This window comes from Anomaloglossus baeobatrachus, chromosome 5 (genome assembly GCF_048569485.1).
Source record: "Anomaloglossus baeobatrachus isolate aAnoBae1 chromosome 5, aAnoBae1.hap1, whole genome shotgun sequence".
NCBI lineage: Eukaryota > Metazoa > Chordata > Amphibia > Anura > Aromobatidae > Anomaloglossus > Anomaloglossus baeobatrachus.
In genome coordinates, this window is record NC_134357.1 from 570,491,677 (window position 1) to 570,508,891 (window position 17,215).

Sequence of the window (17,215 nt, forward strand, 5' to 3'; positions counted from 1 at the left end):
TATTCACAAAAGGGGCAGCTGCCGCACCTATGATTTCCTTTAGTTTTATTTCGGTCTAACCATGTACCTAGTTTAGGAGTAGTAATGCGGTTATTAACAAGGACATCTCCTATGTTTTTGCATCTCCTATATGAAATCAAAGGGCCCTCATGTGCCATCTCACCAAGATCCTTATCTTTATTAATCAGATGCCAGTGTTTTTTGATGCTCGATTTTATTGCATCATACATAGAATTAAATTTAAAATTAAAAACACATCTGTTTAAACTTTCAGTTTTTGTTTCTTTCAAGATGGTATTCGTGTTTTTATTCTTATTCTCACTGTTATTTTTATTTCTATTTCTATTTTTATTTTTAGGATCATAGTTTAGAGATTTTTCAAGGGCAGAATTGATAACAGATATAGGATATCCTCGTTCTAATAAACGTTTTTTCAAGTCTAATGCTTGATGCAGAAAGGTCTCAGGATTTTTATCTACCCTTTTAAGGCGCAAAAATTGTCCATATGGAAGGGCTTTCTTTGTATGGGAGGGGTGCGCACTATTATAGTGAAGCAAATTGTTCACTGCAGATGGTTTTCTATATACCTGTCTATCTATAATACCATCGGATATACTGAGTGTAACATCTAAAAAAATCTAATTTTTGATTTCCGAAGGTGTGCGTAAAGTACATGTTATAGGAATTGTTGTCATTTAAATATGACACAAAATTGTCAAATTCCTCTGCAGAACCGTCCCATACAAAGAAGCCATCATCCATATATCTTGGCATATTTTTTTATATGCTTCAGATATGGATTGTTAGAGCCATAAATGTAGTCTTCCTCAAATGCTGCCAAAAAGAGATTTGCAAAGGTACATGCTGCGGGGGTACCCATCGCGGTACCCCCGCATTGTAAGTACCACTGATCATCAAATTTAAATGCATTGTGATGCAAAATGAAACTTAAAGCCTCTGTGATGAAGTCTACTAGATCTGAATTCTGATCAAAGTTCAGCAAGACTCTCTTGATAGTCTGTACACCCTGATCTTGTGGGATACGGGTGTACAGACTCTCAATATCCAAAGAGGCAAAAGAGAAACCCTTCTGCCATTGAAAATTATCAAGCATTTTAATTAGATCTCCCGTATCTTTTAAGAACGAGGGAATGCGGGCCAATAATGGTTTAAGTAACCACTCTAGGTAATGAGACAAAGGTTCTGTAACTGAACCTATTCCTGCCACAATAGGGCGGCCAGGGGGGGAAGCACTGTTCTTATGAATCTTTGGCAAGTAATACCAATGAGGTTTTTTCGGAAAAAGAGGAAGTAATTTTTCAGCAGTTTTTTTAGAAATAGTGCCTACGCTTACATATTTGTGCAAAAGGCTCTCTATATTGTGGATTTGATATCGTCTTCGCTTTGGGACACGCACCCAGGTCTCCATCAGCATGAAAGCACAGCTCTACTAGCCATACAGGGATCAGCAGTGCCCGGTATCCTCCACTCAGCTTTATATATATAGATATGCACACACACACACACACACACACTTTTTTTTTCGTTTAATTTACCATCAGATCTGTTTTTAAGGTACATTTATTTAATTTAGCATTTTCAATATTGCAATGGACTTTAACATTTTGATCCCTGAGACTCACATTGCAAATACTCATTTTATCTAATTCCTACTAAAGATGGCTGCACAGCACGCGGTCTCCTTGTTAGAATAGGAGCATGTGGGAAGGGAGGGTAAACAGATTTTTAATTTTGCTCAACTATTTCCCCCCTATATTCTATAGTCTGTTTTTATACATATACACACACACACACACACACACACACGATCTTAGTCTAATTATAGATAAAAACACTTATTTTTCTGTCTAAGTATGTAGTAGTCCACCCAGTCTATGGTTCACACATTTACACAGCACATGGTCTTCACACATCCCCCACTCACTTTTTTGTCCCTGGCCACAATCTTAGGTTTCAAATCTACAGCATGCTTAGATGACCCAAAATGGCTGCCACCAGAGTGAGCACATGGTTTATCAACACAGTATTGCGGCCTAGAGTCCCCACATCTCAACAAAGATCACTCTCATCCGGATCTTTTACGGTAACAGCTAGAACAGGCCCATACCACACCATCAGCATTTTGGTCACTCACAAGGTACATTTTTGTAATATACCTAAGTCAAAACTCTGTCTTTCTTTTTCCTTTCCCTTCTACCCAATTATCTCTATAGAGACACTATATAAACTTTCAGCAACCCTTTCCCATGCACAAGCAGCAGATAACAATCCATTGTCTTCCAAAACGCCTTTTTCCTTCAAAACAATTTCTTCCACACTGTAACCTCCCCCCTTCTGCCATTCCACATTACTAAGCACCAACAAACAAAAAGACAGGGGAGATGACTCACAACTGAAACACTAAAGAAAACATCTAGTTTGCTGCACACACTTCCAAATCCTTCCTTATTCTGCCATGTGGTCCCTGTCTGATTTCTGCATTCTGTATATATGTATAAAGCAAGGCTCTGCACTCAGTCTAGCTGAGCTAGGCACTGCGCTCTGCACTACGTCTAGCTGAGCTGGACACTTACATCTGATTCTGCACTCAGTCTAGCTGAGCTGGGCACTACATATGGCTCTGCACTCAGCATATCTGAGCTGGGCACTTACATCGGAACCACAAAGCGTGACAAGCACAACCACCATGAACCATGCAACAGTCAATATATTTTACACGTTTTCCAGACACTACTCACAAACCCACTTGCTCTCCTAACTACCAGTCAATCTCCCCTCGAAACAACACACAACAGGCAGCAGGCAACTAAACACGTGACAGTTCTTCCACAATTATTATGGCCAGCAGCCGTGAGACCCGTCTGCCGTCGATACAGATACCGTGAAAACCGGACACGGTCAGGCAATCAGTGCCACACATCCCGAGATCACACAGAGAAGACTACAGATTATAAAAATCATCAGACTTACCGTGTTCCCGTCTTAAAGAGTTGATCAGACTCTTTGGCTCAGGGTATTCAGCACGTCCTGCCGTTCCAATTGCCGATTTCCAGGGTCTTCGGGCGTCCTCGTCTGATGCCTTACATTGAGCGCCATTAATGTTAGGGTGAACGCTTAACGAGAGATCACTTGTTGCTTACTGCCTGGCCTAATTGATGTGGATCAAGTGCATGCATAAAGAAATCACGTCAGACACATTCGGATGTGAAATCTCTTCTTGATTACAGTAAAGATGGCACCAAATAGAACAGGAAAGACCATGTGGCCTCTGATATAGGCAAGGGGCGTACACAAGTTCAAATATGCCCATTTAGTGGGACAGTTCATGGGTTAGCCAATGGGGAGATGTTACTGCTGATGGGTGGATCTGACGTCAGTGGATGAATCCATGGTGTCATCTGATCTATGGGTTGGTCCTCTAGCTTGACCAGTGGGTCTTTTCCTTATATGGTGGTCTTCTTACATCTGGACATTCCTTGCATTCCAGGCAAGGTGTGGAGAACAGAAGGTGGTCATCTTCAAATCTGTGTTATGTGTATGATCTGAAACTTGAATTATGTATGGCAAATCGACATATTTCCCACAATCCCCTGTCAAGAGGTTAATTAAGTATTTAATGGAAAGGCTCTCCTCAACATTCCCCCCTAAATACTTTATTAACCTTCTGACCCTAACATGGTCCTCTAAAACAGCAGATCTAATGCTTTAGCTGCAACTCTTTTCTTTTTGCTATCTGCTATACAAGCAATGCTAAGCCTTTGCCTCCCTTGGTACAGACTGTTGATCAGAGAATCTGATGTACTTGCCCTACTCTGACTGCCTAGCTGGGGACTGTGAAAGACTGAAGGGTACATAGCTTTTCTATATCTACAGAATAACTAACCTCCTGAGCTAGGAAAATGGGGACTGACGTTTCTACTACTTTCTCGATCATCTTCCATACACAGAGAAAGACACAACAAACAATAATAGCTGTTCAAACTTACACACTGATCACATCCCGCACACACAGTTCACAAAGGCATAGGTAATGTCCCAGTCCTTAGAACAGACTATTTAATGCCAAATAGCTCACCCAGATTTTGAAATTAATCGATTAGAATGAGTAAGGCAATTGTAAGAATAAGCTTCTTACTGTTATGCTGCAGCTTTTAGCAGTACTGTTTCTGAAAGACTGATTCTCAATCAACATCTGAGTGCTGTCCGCATCTTCGAGACTTTTCTACCTGAATACACCTAATTGTATCACAACACTAATGGATCTCTTCTTGTCTCGGGTCCATAATCTACCACCAGGAGGCCTTTAACAAGATTTCGCTTAGGCTGGGGTCACACGAAGCGACGCACCAACGATACCACCAGCGATCCGACCTGGCAGGGATCGTTGGTGCGTCGCTACATGGTCGCTGGTGAGCTGTCAATCAGGCAGATCTCACCAGCGACCAGCCATCAGCCACCAGCGACTCGAGTAACGATGCTGCGCTTGGTAACCAGGGTAAATATCGGGTAACTAAGCAAAGCACTTTGCTTGGTTACCTGATATTTACCCTTGTTACCAGCGTACACCGCTTACAGGCTGCCAGCGCTGGTACCCTGTATACGTAGCTAGGGTACACATCGGGTTACTAAGCAAAGCGCTTTGCTTAGTTACCCTATATTTACCCTGGTTACCAGCGTACGCTGCTTACACAGAGTCAGTGCTCGTAGGTCTCCCGCAGTCAAACACGCCAATGCGTGTTGCACATCGGGAGACCAACGAGCAAAAAATGAACCAGAACAGTGTGTAACGATCAGCGATTTCACAGCAGGGGCCAGGTCGCTGTTTAGTGTCACACACAGTGAGATCGCTGATGAGGTCACTGGTACGTCACAAAACCTGTGACTCAGCAGCGATCTCGATAGCATTCTCGCTATGTGAGAAGTACCCCTTCGGAGGTCGGCACCCTATAAGGCGAATTTGCGCCCTTGCTCACCGACGGCTCACCCTCCCTATCCCTACACTGTTAATGCTAATACATGCTGCTAATGTCAGTGAGGGAATATAGAAACAGTGAGATACAAGGGATAAAGAGGTGTCAATATGCAATTATATATATCCAATTCATTCCCAAAGATTAAATATTCAAACTCTGTATTTTACATAGCTGTTTGGTAGCTTAAATTAATATGATATAGCAAATTCAAGAACCAAAACCTAAAACAGATTGAATATTTCACATATATAACATGTACCCACTGTATTAATATAATAATAATAATAATAAGGCCAGGTAAAGTCATGAGGAGATCGTGTCCAATCACAGACCCTCCACTGTCCAATTGACAATCAGGCTAATAAAAATAAAAGCATATTTGTCAAACACTTAGCTTGATAGAAGCCCAATGCATTTCTCCCCTCTTCACAATGGTAGATAGGAGTTCATCAGGGGCATGCCCAGGTAAGGACCGTTAGTGTAGCCAGTTTCCTAGCCTGTTCAAAATAGCTGCTAATCCCCAGATACTGTAAGAGCTCTATAATGACCTCTGCTATAGAATATGTACTTTTACTACTTTTAGGAACTCCATTCTTACATACCACCAGCATTATGAGTTTTTCAGCAGTAATGTTTTCCATACTGGATATGTTTCAGAGCAGGCCTGAAAAGAAATTCACACAATACGCACAAAACTCATATAAACCATGTGTAGGTTTATATGACTAATCGGCAATCACTGGAGCAGTAGAGCGGATGAGGGGGGTGTTTCTACGAGGTCTTTAGTTTCTCTACCTTGTATTAAGCACAGGTCTTGCAAGACTGGATGTGTCTGGCCACTGAGCACTGGTGCCGCCCATATTTTGTCCACCACCACACTTATAACGGTCTTGTCACATGTGTTCATAGTTACCTGGGCCATTATTGAGTAGAGTGCTCATGGCAGAGAAAGCTTATCGCCCTTTATCCACAGACCTTCCTCAGTCAGCTGGCTCCCTGTGTCTCACACTCCGTTCTTTGCTGAATCACTTGTTCCTGTAGGGATTTAAAAACACAAGTAGTGACCAATGTCACGGACGTGACAGGAGCCACCGAGGTATAGTACTGTTCTGCACTGGTAAAGGACTCTCAACTCTAGGCCCGTTCACTTCTTCTTTGCTGTCTGCACCTGTGCGAGCATCTCCTCTGGCTCCATCAGTCACCGTCTCCTTTGATTACAGGAGAGCCTCCACCTAGGCTCACACCCACTCTACGGTCTTTATAGGTTTATCACATCACTCTAGAAAAGATCTGCTGCCTATATACATTTTTGACTATCTTACCCCTTTCCGCTCTACGAACCACAGCGATCGCAAATCTTCATCTCGTTCTCCTATTCCGATGGGAGAGGAGCGAGCGGTTTGATTTTTATTACCTCATGTTGCGTAACCTCAGCATATCCAGTGTAGAATCAACCAGCATCTTGGTATCTGGATCCATCTACGGAAAAACTCAAAATCTGCATTAGCAATGGGCTCATCTGAGACAGGTTCAAAACCTGACAATTTTTGTTACATCAGAGCAATTATGAGCTATATCTATATATGCTGTATCCTCCATTACAGAAAAAAATATAAAGAAAACACAAAAGAAAAACTCAATTGATGAACAAATCAAAGACTTAAAAATAAGTGACCGACCTTTCATATCTCCCCCTTTTTGAATCCATTATCCAAAGCATAATTAGATTCAAAAAGTGTGTGGCACCGGAGTTCGACATTTAGGCATAAGTCACATTGAATAGATTGTACCTAACCGGGAACACTGTAAATATTGTTTTTATCTGTAACTTAATAAGGGAAAACCATTTCAATGGCTTTTTAACCCTTGCCTGAACCACACAAATCTGCATTGCAATCTTTCTTTCAACAAAAAGAAAACAGATGATTCAAGACATTAAATATCATAAAAACAGAATGTCGTAAGTCATCCACATACATTAAACCAAATTATTATAATTATTAATAAATTAGATTATTAATACAGATTATAACTAACGCAACACAACATATTTGTAAAATTGAGGATATTATCAGCGAATTGTCGGCCTCTCTGTGATAATTCTGTCCATACATACTATAACTTATTTATGTCCATGAAGGGACAGAAAACTATAGCAAATAAATTCTGGCCATCTGGGATCAAATGTATGAAATAAAAATTAATTTTCAAAGGAAATCACCATAAAATGCTGATTTGCCATAGAAAATTATCTGAATAACAGACTTCTATGCTCCAGTATCTACTAATAAATCCAAACATGTCCGCAATCAATTTTATTCTTTTGGGATAAATTAGTAAAATAAAAAACTATTTTCAATTATGTTTTCCAATACAATTTACAATGAATTGCTAAATGTAGGGAAAAGTGCCTTTTTTTCCCTTTTACAAACTGAAAAAACCTGTATTTCGCTCCACCCCTGAAGCCAAACAGGCCTAGTTTTGCTCAACATAAGTTGACAAATCTCTCTCTCTTCCCTTGATTTTGATACAGGTAAAATATATCTTTGTACCGTGTTAGCCAGTAGAGATAAAAAAAGTTTGTTTAAAAAAACTGAGAGTCTTCAGTAGTTGATACCTTTATAATGGCTAACTGAAAAGATGGTAATAATAGCAAGCTTTCGAGACTACTCATGTCTCTTCATCAGGCATGGTATAACACAAAATCTGAAGAGTCACATATTTATACACAACAGGACATAGAATAGTGCAGTAAAAAAAAAATTAAAAAAAACAACAAAACACGTTATGTGAAGCAGTACTATCACTATAGCAAGGGGGCAAACTGTTGTAGCCATAAATATTGCTGCAGTTCAGTGTGAAAGTTTTATTGTCCTCTGATTGGGGTGTCTGGTCCAGGCTGTGGTGCTCCCAGATGATCTGAGGAACACATTTCTTAATTGATGTTAATTCCCCATACTTCGCACCCCCATCATGCTCCATCCTCCATGCTGCGCACCCCCATCATGCTCCATCCCCCATATTGCACACCCCTATCGTGCTTCATTCCACCATGCTGCACACCCCCCATCGTGCTTCATCCCCCCATGCTGCGCACCCCTCATCGTGCTTCATCCCCCTATGCTGCGCACCGCCCATCGTGCTTGATCCCCCCCATGCTGCGCACCGCCCATCGTGCTTGATCCCCCCCCATGCTGCGCACCCCCCATCGTGCTCCACCCCCATGCTGCGCACCCCTCATAGAGGACTATAATAGGAGGACTATAATAGGAGGAGTATAATAGGAGGAGTAATCCTAGAGGTGAGACGTATAATAGGAGGAGTAGTCCTGGAGGGTGAGGAGTATAATAGGAGGAGTAGTCTTGGGGGGTGAGGAGTATAATAGGAGGAGTAGTCCTCGGGGGTGAGGAGTATAATAGGAGGAGTAGTCCTGGGGGGAGAGGAGTATAATAGGAGGAGTAGTCCTGGGGGGAGAGGAATATAATAGGAGTAGTCCTGGGGGGAGAGGAATATAATAGGAGGAGTAGTCCTGGGGGAGAGGAGTATAATAGGAGGAGTAGTCCTGGGGGGTGAGGAGTATAATAGGAGGAGTAGTCCTGGGGGGGAGGAGTATAATAGGAGGTGTAGTCCTGGGGGAGAGGAGTATAATAGGAGGAGTAGTCCTGGGGGGAGAGGAGTATAATAGGAGGAGTAGTCCTGGGGGGAGATGAGCATAATAGGAGGAGTAGTCCTGGGGGGAGAGGAGTATAATAGGAGGAGTAGTCCTGGGGAGAGAAAAGTATAATAGGAGTAGTCCTGGGGAGAGAGGAGTATAATAGGAGGAGTAGTCCTGGGGGGAGAGGAGTATAATAGGAGGAGTAGTCCTGGGGGGAGAGGAGTATAATAGGAGGAGTAGTCCTGGGGAGAGATGAGTATAATAGGAGGAGTAGTCCTGGGGGGAGAGGAGTATAATAGGAGGAGTAGTCCTGGGGGGAGAGGAGTATAATAGGAGGAGTAGTCCTGGGGGGAGAGGAGTATAATAGGAGGAGTAGTCCTGGGGGGAGAGGAGTATAATAGGAGGAGTAGTCCTGGGGGGAGAGGTGTATAATAGGAGTAGTTCTGGGGGGAGAGGAGTATAATAGGAGGAGTAGTCCTGGGGGGAGAGGAGTATAATAGGAGGAGTAGTCCTGGGGAGAGAAAAGTATAATAGGAGTAGTCCTGGGGAGAGAGGAGTATAATAGGAGGAGTAGTCCTGGGGGGAGAGGAGTATAATAGGAGGAGTAGTCCTGGGGGGAGAGGAGTATAATAGGAGGAGTAGTCCTGGGGGGAGAGGAGTATAATAGGAGTAGTCCTGGGGGAGAGGAGTATAATAGGAGAAGTAGTCCTTGGGAGAGAGGAGTATAATAGGAGGAGTAGTCCTGGGGAGAGAGGAGTATAATAGGAGGAGTAGTCCTGGGGGGAGAGGAGTATAATAGGAGTAGTAGTCCTGGGGGAAGTGGAGTATAATAGGAGGAGTAGTCCTGGGGGGAGAGGAGTATAATAGGAGGAGTAGTCCTGGGGAGAGAGGAGTATAATAGGAGGAGTAGTCCTAGGGGGAGGTGTCTAATAGGTTAAGTAGTCCTAGGGGGAGGTGTCTAATAGGTGGAGTAGTCCTGGGGGGAGGTTTCTAATAGGTGGAGTAGTCCTGGGGGGAGGTGTATAGGTGCTCAATGTGTGCGGGGGCGGGGCCGAGCCGAGTGGGCAATGTGTGCGGGGGCGTGGCCGAGCGGGCAATGTGTGCGGGGGGCGTGGCCGAGCGGGCAATGTGTGGGGTGAGGGCGTGGCCGAGCGGGCAGTGTACGGGGGGGCATGGCCGAACCAAGCGGGCAGTGTGTGCGTGGGGCGTGACCGGGCCGAGTGGCCAATGCGACGGTTGTCACTGTAATGACATTATTTTGGAGCAAGACAGACAGACAGACAGAATTGGTCAATTATATATAGATATACACACACACACACACACTTTTTTTTTTTTCGTTTAATTTACCATCAGATCTGTTTTTAAGGTACGTTTATTTAATTTAGCATTTTCAATATTGCAATGGACTTTAACATTTTAATCCCTGAGACTCACATTGCAAATACTCATTTTATCTAATTTCTACTAAAGATGGCTGCACAGCACGCGGTGTCCTTGTTAGAATAGGAGCATGTGGGAAGGGAGGGTAAACAGATTTTTAATTTTGCTCAACTATTTCCCCCTATATTCTATAGTCTGTTTTTATACACACACACACACACACACACACACACACACACACACACACACACACACACACACACACACATGATCTTAGTCTAATTATAGATAAAAACACTTATTTTTCTGTCTAAGTATGTAGTAGTCCACCCAGTCTATTGTTCACACATTTACACAGCACATGGTCTTCACACATCCCCCACTCACTTTTTTTGTCCCTGGCCACAATCTTAGGTTTCAAACCTACAGCATGCTTAGATGACCCAAAATGGCTGCCACCAGAGTGAGCACATGGTTTATCAACACAGTATTGCGGCCTAGAGTCCCCACATCTCAACAAAGTTCACTCTCATTCGGATCTTTTCCGGTAACAGCTAGAACAGGCCCATACCACACCATCAGCATTTTGGTCACTCACAAGGTACATTTTTGTAATATACCTAACTCAAAACTCTGTCTTTCTTTTTCCTTTCCCTTCTACCCAATTATCTCTATAGAGACACTATATAAACTTTCAGCAACCCTTTCCCATGCACAAGCAGCAGATAACAATCCATTGTCTTCCAAAATGCATTTTTCCTTCAAAACAATTTCTTCCACACTGTAACCTCCCCCCTTCTGCCATTCCACATTACTAAGCACCAACAAACAAAAAGACAGGGGAGATGACTCACAACTGAAACACTAAAGAAAACATCTAGTTTGCTGCACACACTTCCAAATCCTTCCTTATTCTGCCACGTGGTTCCTGTCTGATTTCTGCATTCTGTATATATGTATAAAGCAAGGCTCTGCACTCAGTCTAGCTGAGCTAGACACTGCGCTCTGCACTACGTCTAGCTGAGCTGGACACTTACATCTGGTTCTGCACTCAGTCTAGCTGAGCTGGGCACTTACATCGGAACCACAAAGCGTGACACGGACAACCACCATGAACCATGCAACAGTCAATATATTTTACACGTTTTCCAGACACTACTCACAAACCCACTTGCTCTCCTAACTACCAGTCAATCTCCCCTCGAAACAACACACAACAGGCAGCAGGCAACTAAACACGTGACAGTTCTTCCACAATTATTATGGCCAGCAGCCGTGAGACCCGTCTGCCGTCGATACAGATACCGTGAAAACCGGACACGGTCAGGCAATCAGTGCCACACATCCCGAGATCACACAGAGAAGAGTACAGATTATAAAAATCATCAGACTTACCGTGTTCCTGTCTTAAAGAGTTGATCAGACTCTTTGGCTCAGGGTATTCAGCACGTCTTGCCATTCCAATCACCGATTTCCAGGGTCTTCGGGCGTCCTCGTCTGATGCCTTACATTGAGCGCCATTAATGTTAGGGTGAACGCTTAACCAGAGATCACTTGTTGCTTACTGCCTGGCCTAATTGTTGTGGATCAAGTGCATGCATAAAGAAATCACGTCAGACACATTCGGATGTGAAATCTCTTCTTGATCACAGTAAAGATGGCACCAAATAGAACAGGAAAGACCATGTGGCCTCTGATATAGGCAAGGGCCGTACACAAGTTTGAATATGCCCATTTAGTGGGACAGTTCATGGGTTAGCCAATGGGGAGATGTTGCTGCTGTTGGGCGGGTCTGACGTCAGTGGATGAATCCATGGTGTCATCTGATCTATGGGTAGGTCCTCTAGCTTGACCAGTGGGTCTTTTCCTTATATGGTGGTCTTCTTACATCTGGACATTCCTTGCATTCTAGGCAAGGTGTGGAGAACAGAAGGTGGTCATCTTCAAATCTGTGTTATGTGTATGATCTGAAACTTGAATTATGTTAAACAAATCGACATATTTCTCACAATTCCCTCTCAAGAGGTTAATTATTTAATGGAAAGTCTCTCCTCAACAAACACGCCACCTACAGTCAGCTAGTGGTATTGCATGTCCCAGGGAAACCCAGCTTAATAGATGAGCGGAGCCTGCGCTCACCAGACCCACTGGCACAGACTCCTCTCCTATCACCAACACAATCCATGGAGGGAATTTCGCGGTGCCAGTTGACCAAAGCAGAAGTCGCAGAAGCAGACTCTGGTGAGGATGTGACAGCGTCCTAGGAAAGACTTTTTGGTTTTAATATTTTTCATGCTGCGGTAGCTCTGTCTGAGAGGGATTTGAAGAGTTGGATGCTGGTGTAAAAATGATCTACGTAGAAGTGATAACCTTTATCTAGCAGTGGGTGCACCAAATCCCACACAGTATTCCCAATTCTCCCAGGACAGATTCAATCCTGTTGTGCCTCCTTTCATAAACCACAAATTTGTGGGTGTACCCTGAGGCACTCTCACGCAGCTTGTATATTTTAATTCCATACCTGGTCCTCTTACTGGGCAGGAATTGCTGGAATTTCAGTCTCCCCTTAAAATGTATTATGGACTCATATATGCAGATGTCCCTTTGGGAAATGTATATCTGAGCAACTTTGTTGCTGAAGTGATCAATGACCGGCCAAATTTTGAAAATTGTGTCAAAATTCTGATCATCTTGGGGTGGACACTGTGCATTATTGTTGTATTGCAAAAATTTGTGGATAGCCTCAAAGCGTGTCCAGGACCTAGCCATGCGGAAAACTGACCATCGTGGGTCACTAATGGTAGGTGGTGGCTCTTTTGCTGTCCTGGAACGTTTATGTGGCGGTTTAATATCACTGGAGGAAAAAGAGAAGGAGGAAAATAGAGAAAAGTGGGATCCTCTCCCTCTCTATTAGGGTTGGAGGCAAGGAGGGAGTATGCCTCTTCAGCTGTGACAAGCGGGACATTTTATTTTTCACGTGTGTGTAAAATAACTACATTTTTTTCAGTTCTATGTGTGTATATTTGATATAAACTTTTTTTTAGACTAGAAAAGAAAAAAAAAGAATGGAACAAAAAAAAAATTTTGAAAGAAAAAGATAAAAATTAATCAGCAGAATATACAAATTTTGTAAAACAAAAAACTTACTAAATGGACAACGAAAGACACTTACTGAGCGACCGCAACTAAATTACGCTAACTGCAATTTTATGCAGTAGGAAAAAAACTGTAGTATAAGTACTGCAAGAATTTTCCTCTAAGATTCTGAAAGTACAATTACTAAACTGATGTCAGTAGGTGATGAGTGAACCAGAACTGTACAGTGTTCGGTGTAACACTACCTAAAGGTTATGGGGGCCAGATTCAAAGGCGAAGGCTGATAAGATATTTGTCAGGTCCGTACATGTGTGTGATTGATTATGTATGGAAAACTTTGAAACTAGGTCCTAAGGCCCCGTTACACGGGACAATATATCGTGCGATCGCACCCGCCCCCGTCGTTTGTGCGTCACGGACAACTCATTGCCCGTGGCGCACAAAGTCGTTAACCCCCGTCACACATACCTGCCGCATGACCTCGCTGTGGGCGGCGAACATCCTCTTCCTTAAGGGGGAAGGACGTTCGGCGTCACAGCGACGTCACACAGCGGCTGCCCAATAGAAGCGGAGGGGCAGAGATCAGCGGGAAGTAACATCCCGCCCACCTTCTTCCTTCCTCATTGCCGGCGGGACACAGGTAAGCTGTTATTCGTCGTTCCCGGGGTGCCACACGTAGCGATGTGTGCTGCCTCGGGAACGATGAACAACCGGTGCGCAGAAGGAGGAACGACATTTTGAAAATTAACGACGTGTCAACGAGCAACGATAAGGTGAGTATTTTTGCTCGTTAACAGTCGCTCGTAGCTGTCACACGCTATGATATCTTGAACGATGCCGGATGTGCGTCACGAAATCTGTGACCTCAACGACATATCGCCCAATATACCGGAGCGTGTGACGCCGCCTTTAGGTTCATTGGTCCATAAAAAGTGACCACCGTTATTAATCCTGTGGCCTTTCATCTTGAACTACCTCAAGCACTTAAAATCCATAATGTTTTTCACAGGTCATTGCTCACAAATATGTTCCGTCATTGGAGCCGTCACATTTACACATGCCTCCAGTTATTGTTGATGGTAATTTAGAGTTACAGGTGGAAGAATGACGTTATCTCATTTCGTTCGCCTCTCACTCCAATATTTGGTACACTGGAAACGTTATGGTCCGGAAGAAAGCATGTGCGACCTAGCATCGGAAATTAATGTGAGTAGATTGATACGTTCCTTCCATGCGTCCCATAGAGAGAAACTCTGTCCTGATGGTCCAGACACCCCTCGTAGAAGGGGGGTACTGTCACAAGTGTGTCGCGTCCTCATGTTACCTCTGGTCTTAACGCTTAATTGATGGCAGGTCTTCTCTGGAGCCCACTTGTTATCTTGTATTGGAGCGGATATGCTTTCATTTGACGCAGAAGGGGTTAAGGACCCTTTCCCTTCTTGCTGAGATTACTCAGCCCTAATCACAGCTCCAGCATCTTATCATCACTCCCTTCCACTATATTTACCCACTCCTGTATTCACTACATGCCAGTTATAGATCTCCTATATTGACTGCTTTGAAGGTGACCGTCTCTGGAGAAGCTGAAGTGTTCTTTTCAGTTGCAGCTGTGAAGTTTCCTCCTAGAAAAACTGTGGTCTGCTATTTGTTGTGTCTTTTTCCACAGTTTGTCTTACCTTTCTCATGTCGTTTTATCGCAGTAGACTAGTGTCTCACTGGCCTACACAATAGTCAAGGTGAGTTGAGGGCCATCAAGGGCCTAAATACGTGACATCACATGAGGGGAAGGACCTGTCCAGGGACATTAAGGAGTGCCGGGATCAGTCTCAGGTGAGTGTTAGGAGATGACCCTGTATCCCTCTTCCTATTGCCAGGGCCTTTCATTGCATTTCTTCCCTGGTTTTGCCTTTCTGTTGTGCCGCTCACTAGGTCTAATCTCAGCATAGCTGTAAAAAGGCTTGTTTTATGCGGGTAGACTTGTAGTTCTAAACAAACTAGTGGAATCGTGAAAGCAATGAAGCGGCTCTACACAGACAACGAAAACGTTGTGGCGGAGAGGAAATTGATCTCTCTGATCGAGTCTTCAAGCCTTAGGGGTATTTTGAACGCTGCAACATCGCTAGCCGATGCTAGCGATGCCGAGCGCGGTAGTACCCACCCCTTCGTGTTATGAGGGGGACCCGGGAAAGCGTGCCAAGATGGGAAATGGACAGCTTCCGCCGGTCAAGGTCCACTGTGCGGTGTAAGGGACCGCTGCTATGGTCAGGAAAGAGTGAGCGGGTTGCTACTAGTGATCGTCTGGAATGTCACAGACGATCTATGTACACCGGTTCGCCCTAAACCGTGAGGGTTGTATGGCTCGGGGCTTCTCGATCGGTGTACCTGTTGCACGGGGACGCACAGAGGTGCCTACGCACGTGTGCCAGCAGGAGTCACAGGATATGGCACGAGGGTAGCACAGAGGTGCCCACGCACGTGTGCTTTCAATAACCAGGTGAGTCCGGTGGAGACTCGAGGAGCTCACCTGGGACAGGAACACGGCCTGTTAAAGGAGATACTGCCGGAGCAGCAAGGCAGGAACACGGCCTGCAAACCAGGTGCTGCCTGAGCAGCAAGGGCAAAGCCCACAAAAGACAATAATGCCTGAGCAGTGGCGTGACAGCACACTGCCAGACATCCAAACATAGAAGAACGGTCGCGCGCCGCCATGATGGCAGGGGGAGCTTTTAAGGAGGTGTAGCTCCACCCAAGGGCGGGCGCGAGACGGGCGTGACCCAATCAGGATTCGTGACGTCCTGGCCCAGCCAGTCAGGATTCAGCACATCACCAGCCTCGTCATCGGGCCGTGTGATATCAGTGAGCGAATCAGAAGACGTCACGTGGAGCACATGCTCATCTTCCTGTCTCTGGGTCATAAAGGCGGGATCCCCGGTTTCACAATGTGCAGAGACATGGGAAGTCTTGCTGCTTCCCTGAGCATCTATTCTTTGCACACTGTGCAACCTCCCAGAGCCTCCGTGATGCTGAGCAGGAGAGCTCGTGGCAGGCAAGGGATGGGAGACCGCTCCATTCCTTGCAAGGGGAGAACCACTAGGTGTCACCCTTCTGCTGTGTCTCTGAGAAGGCAACTCCTGCAGTCTCCCAGACCTTTGGCGTTGCTGAGCAGGAGGGCTCGTGGCAGACAAGGAATGGGGGACCACCTCATTCCTTGCAATAAGAGAGCCACGACGTGTAACACCTTCGTACATGCGATATCTTGTGATAGCTGCCGTAGCGAACATTATTGCCACAGCAGCTTCACACGCACTTACCTGCCCTGCGACATCGCTCTGGCCGGTGACCCGCCTCCTTCCTAAGGGGGCAGGTCGTGCGACGTCACACGGCAGGCGGCCAATAGAAGCGGAGGGGCGGAGATGAGCGGGACGTAAACATCCCACCCACCTACTTCCTTCCGCATTGCCGTCGGGACGCAGGTAAGGAGATGTTCCTTGCTCCTGCGGCTTCACACACAGCGATGTGTGGTGCCGCAGGAACGAGGAACAACATTGTACCTGAGGACGCACCGACATTATGAAAATGAACAACGTGACACAGATCACCGATTTTTGACTGTTTCACGCTCGTTCATCTTCTTTCCTAGGCTTTACATGTTGCGACATCGTTACCGGCGCCGGATGTGCGTCACTTTCTATTTGACCCCGACGATATCGCAGGTGCGATGTCGCAACGTGCAAAGTACCCCTTAGAGTGCCATGAGGAAAACACCAGAGTGGTACAATAAGCTGTCAGTGCAGATCCTACAGACGGCTCCATATAACATCACCATGTGCAGGACAGAGCGGAGCATTTCTTCAGCTTCAGAAGTACACACACAGCTCCACTGTTCTCAGCACCACTCTATACACACAGCTCTGCTCCATACACACGCGGCTCCACTCCACTCACATCTTACACATTCTTCTCCGTTCCGCACACTATGTATACACACGGCTCTACTTTGTAGCCCTCATACACACACTGCCTTGCTCTGTATATGTTGTACACACATAATTTCGCACCTGTCGTATACACAGGGCTCCACTTCATA

The 17,215-nt window shown here is 44.9% G+C and overlaps 1 protein-coding gene across 1 annotated transcript in view; it reads left to right on the top strand.

The window, feature by feature from the left end:
- Positions 1-17,215, top strand: part of LOC142313060 (uncharacterized) — an 80,490-nt gene that overhangs the window by 23,887 nt on the left and 39,388 nt on the right. The window contains 1 exon segment of the mRNA XM_075352044.1: positions 5,166-5,172. Coding sequence (XP_075208159.1) covers positions 5,166-5,172 — 7 coding nt within the window.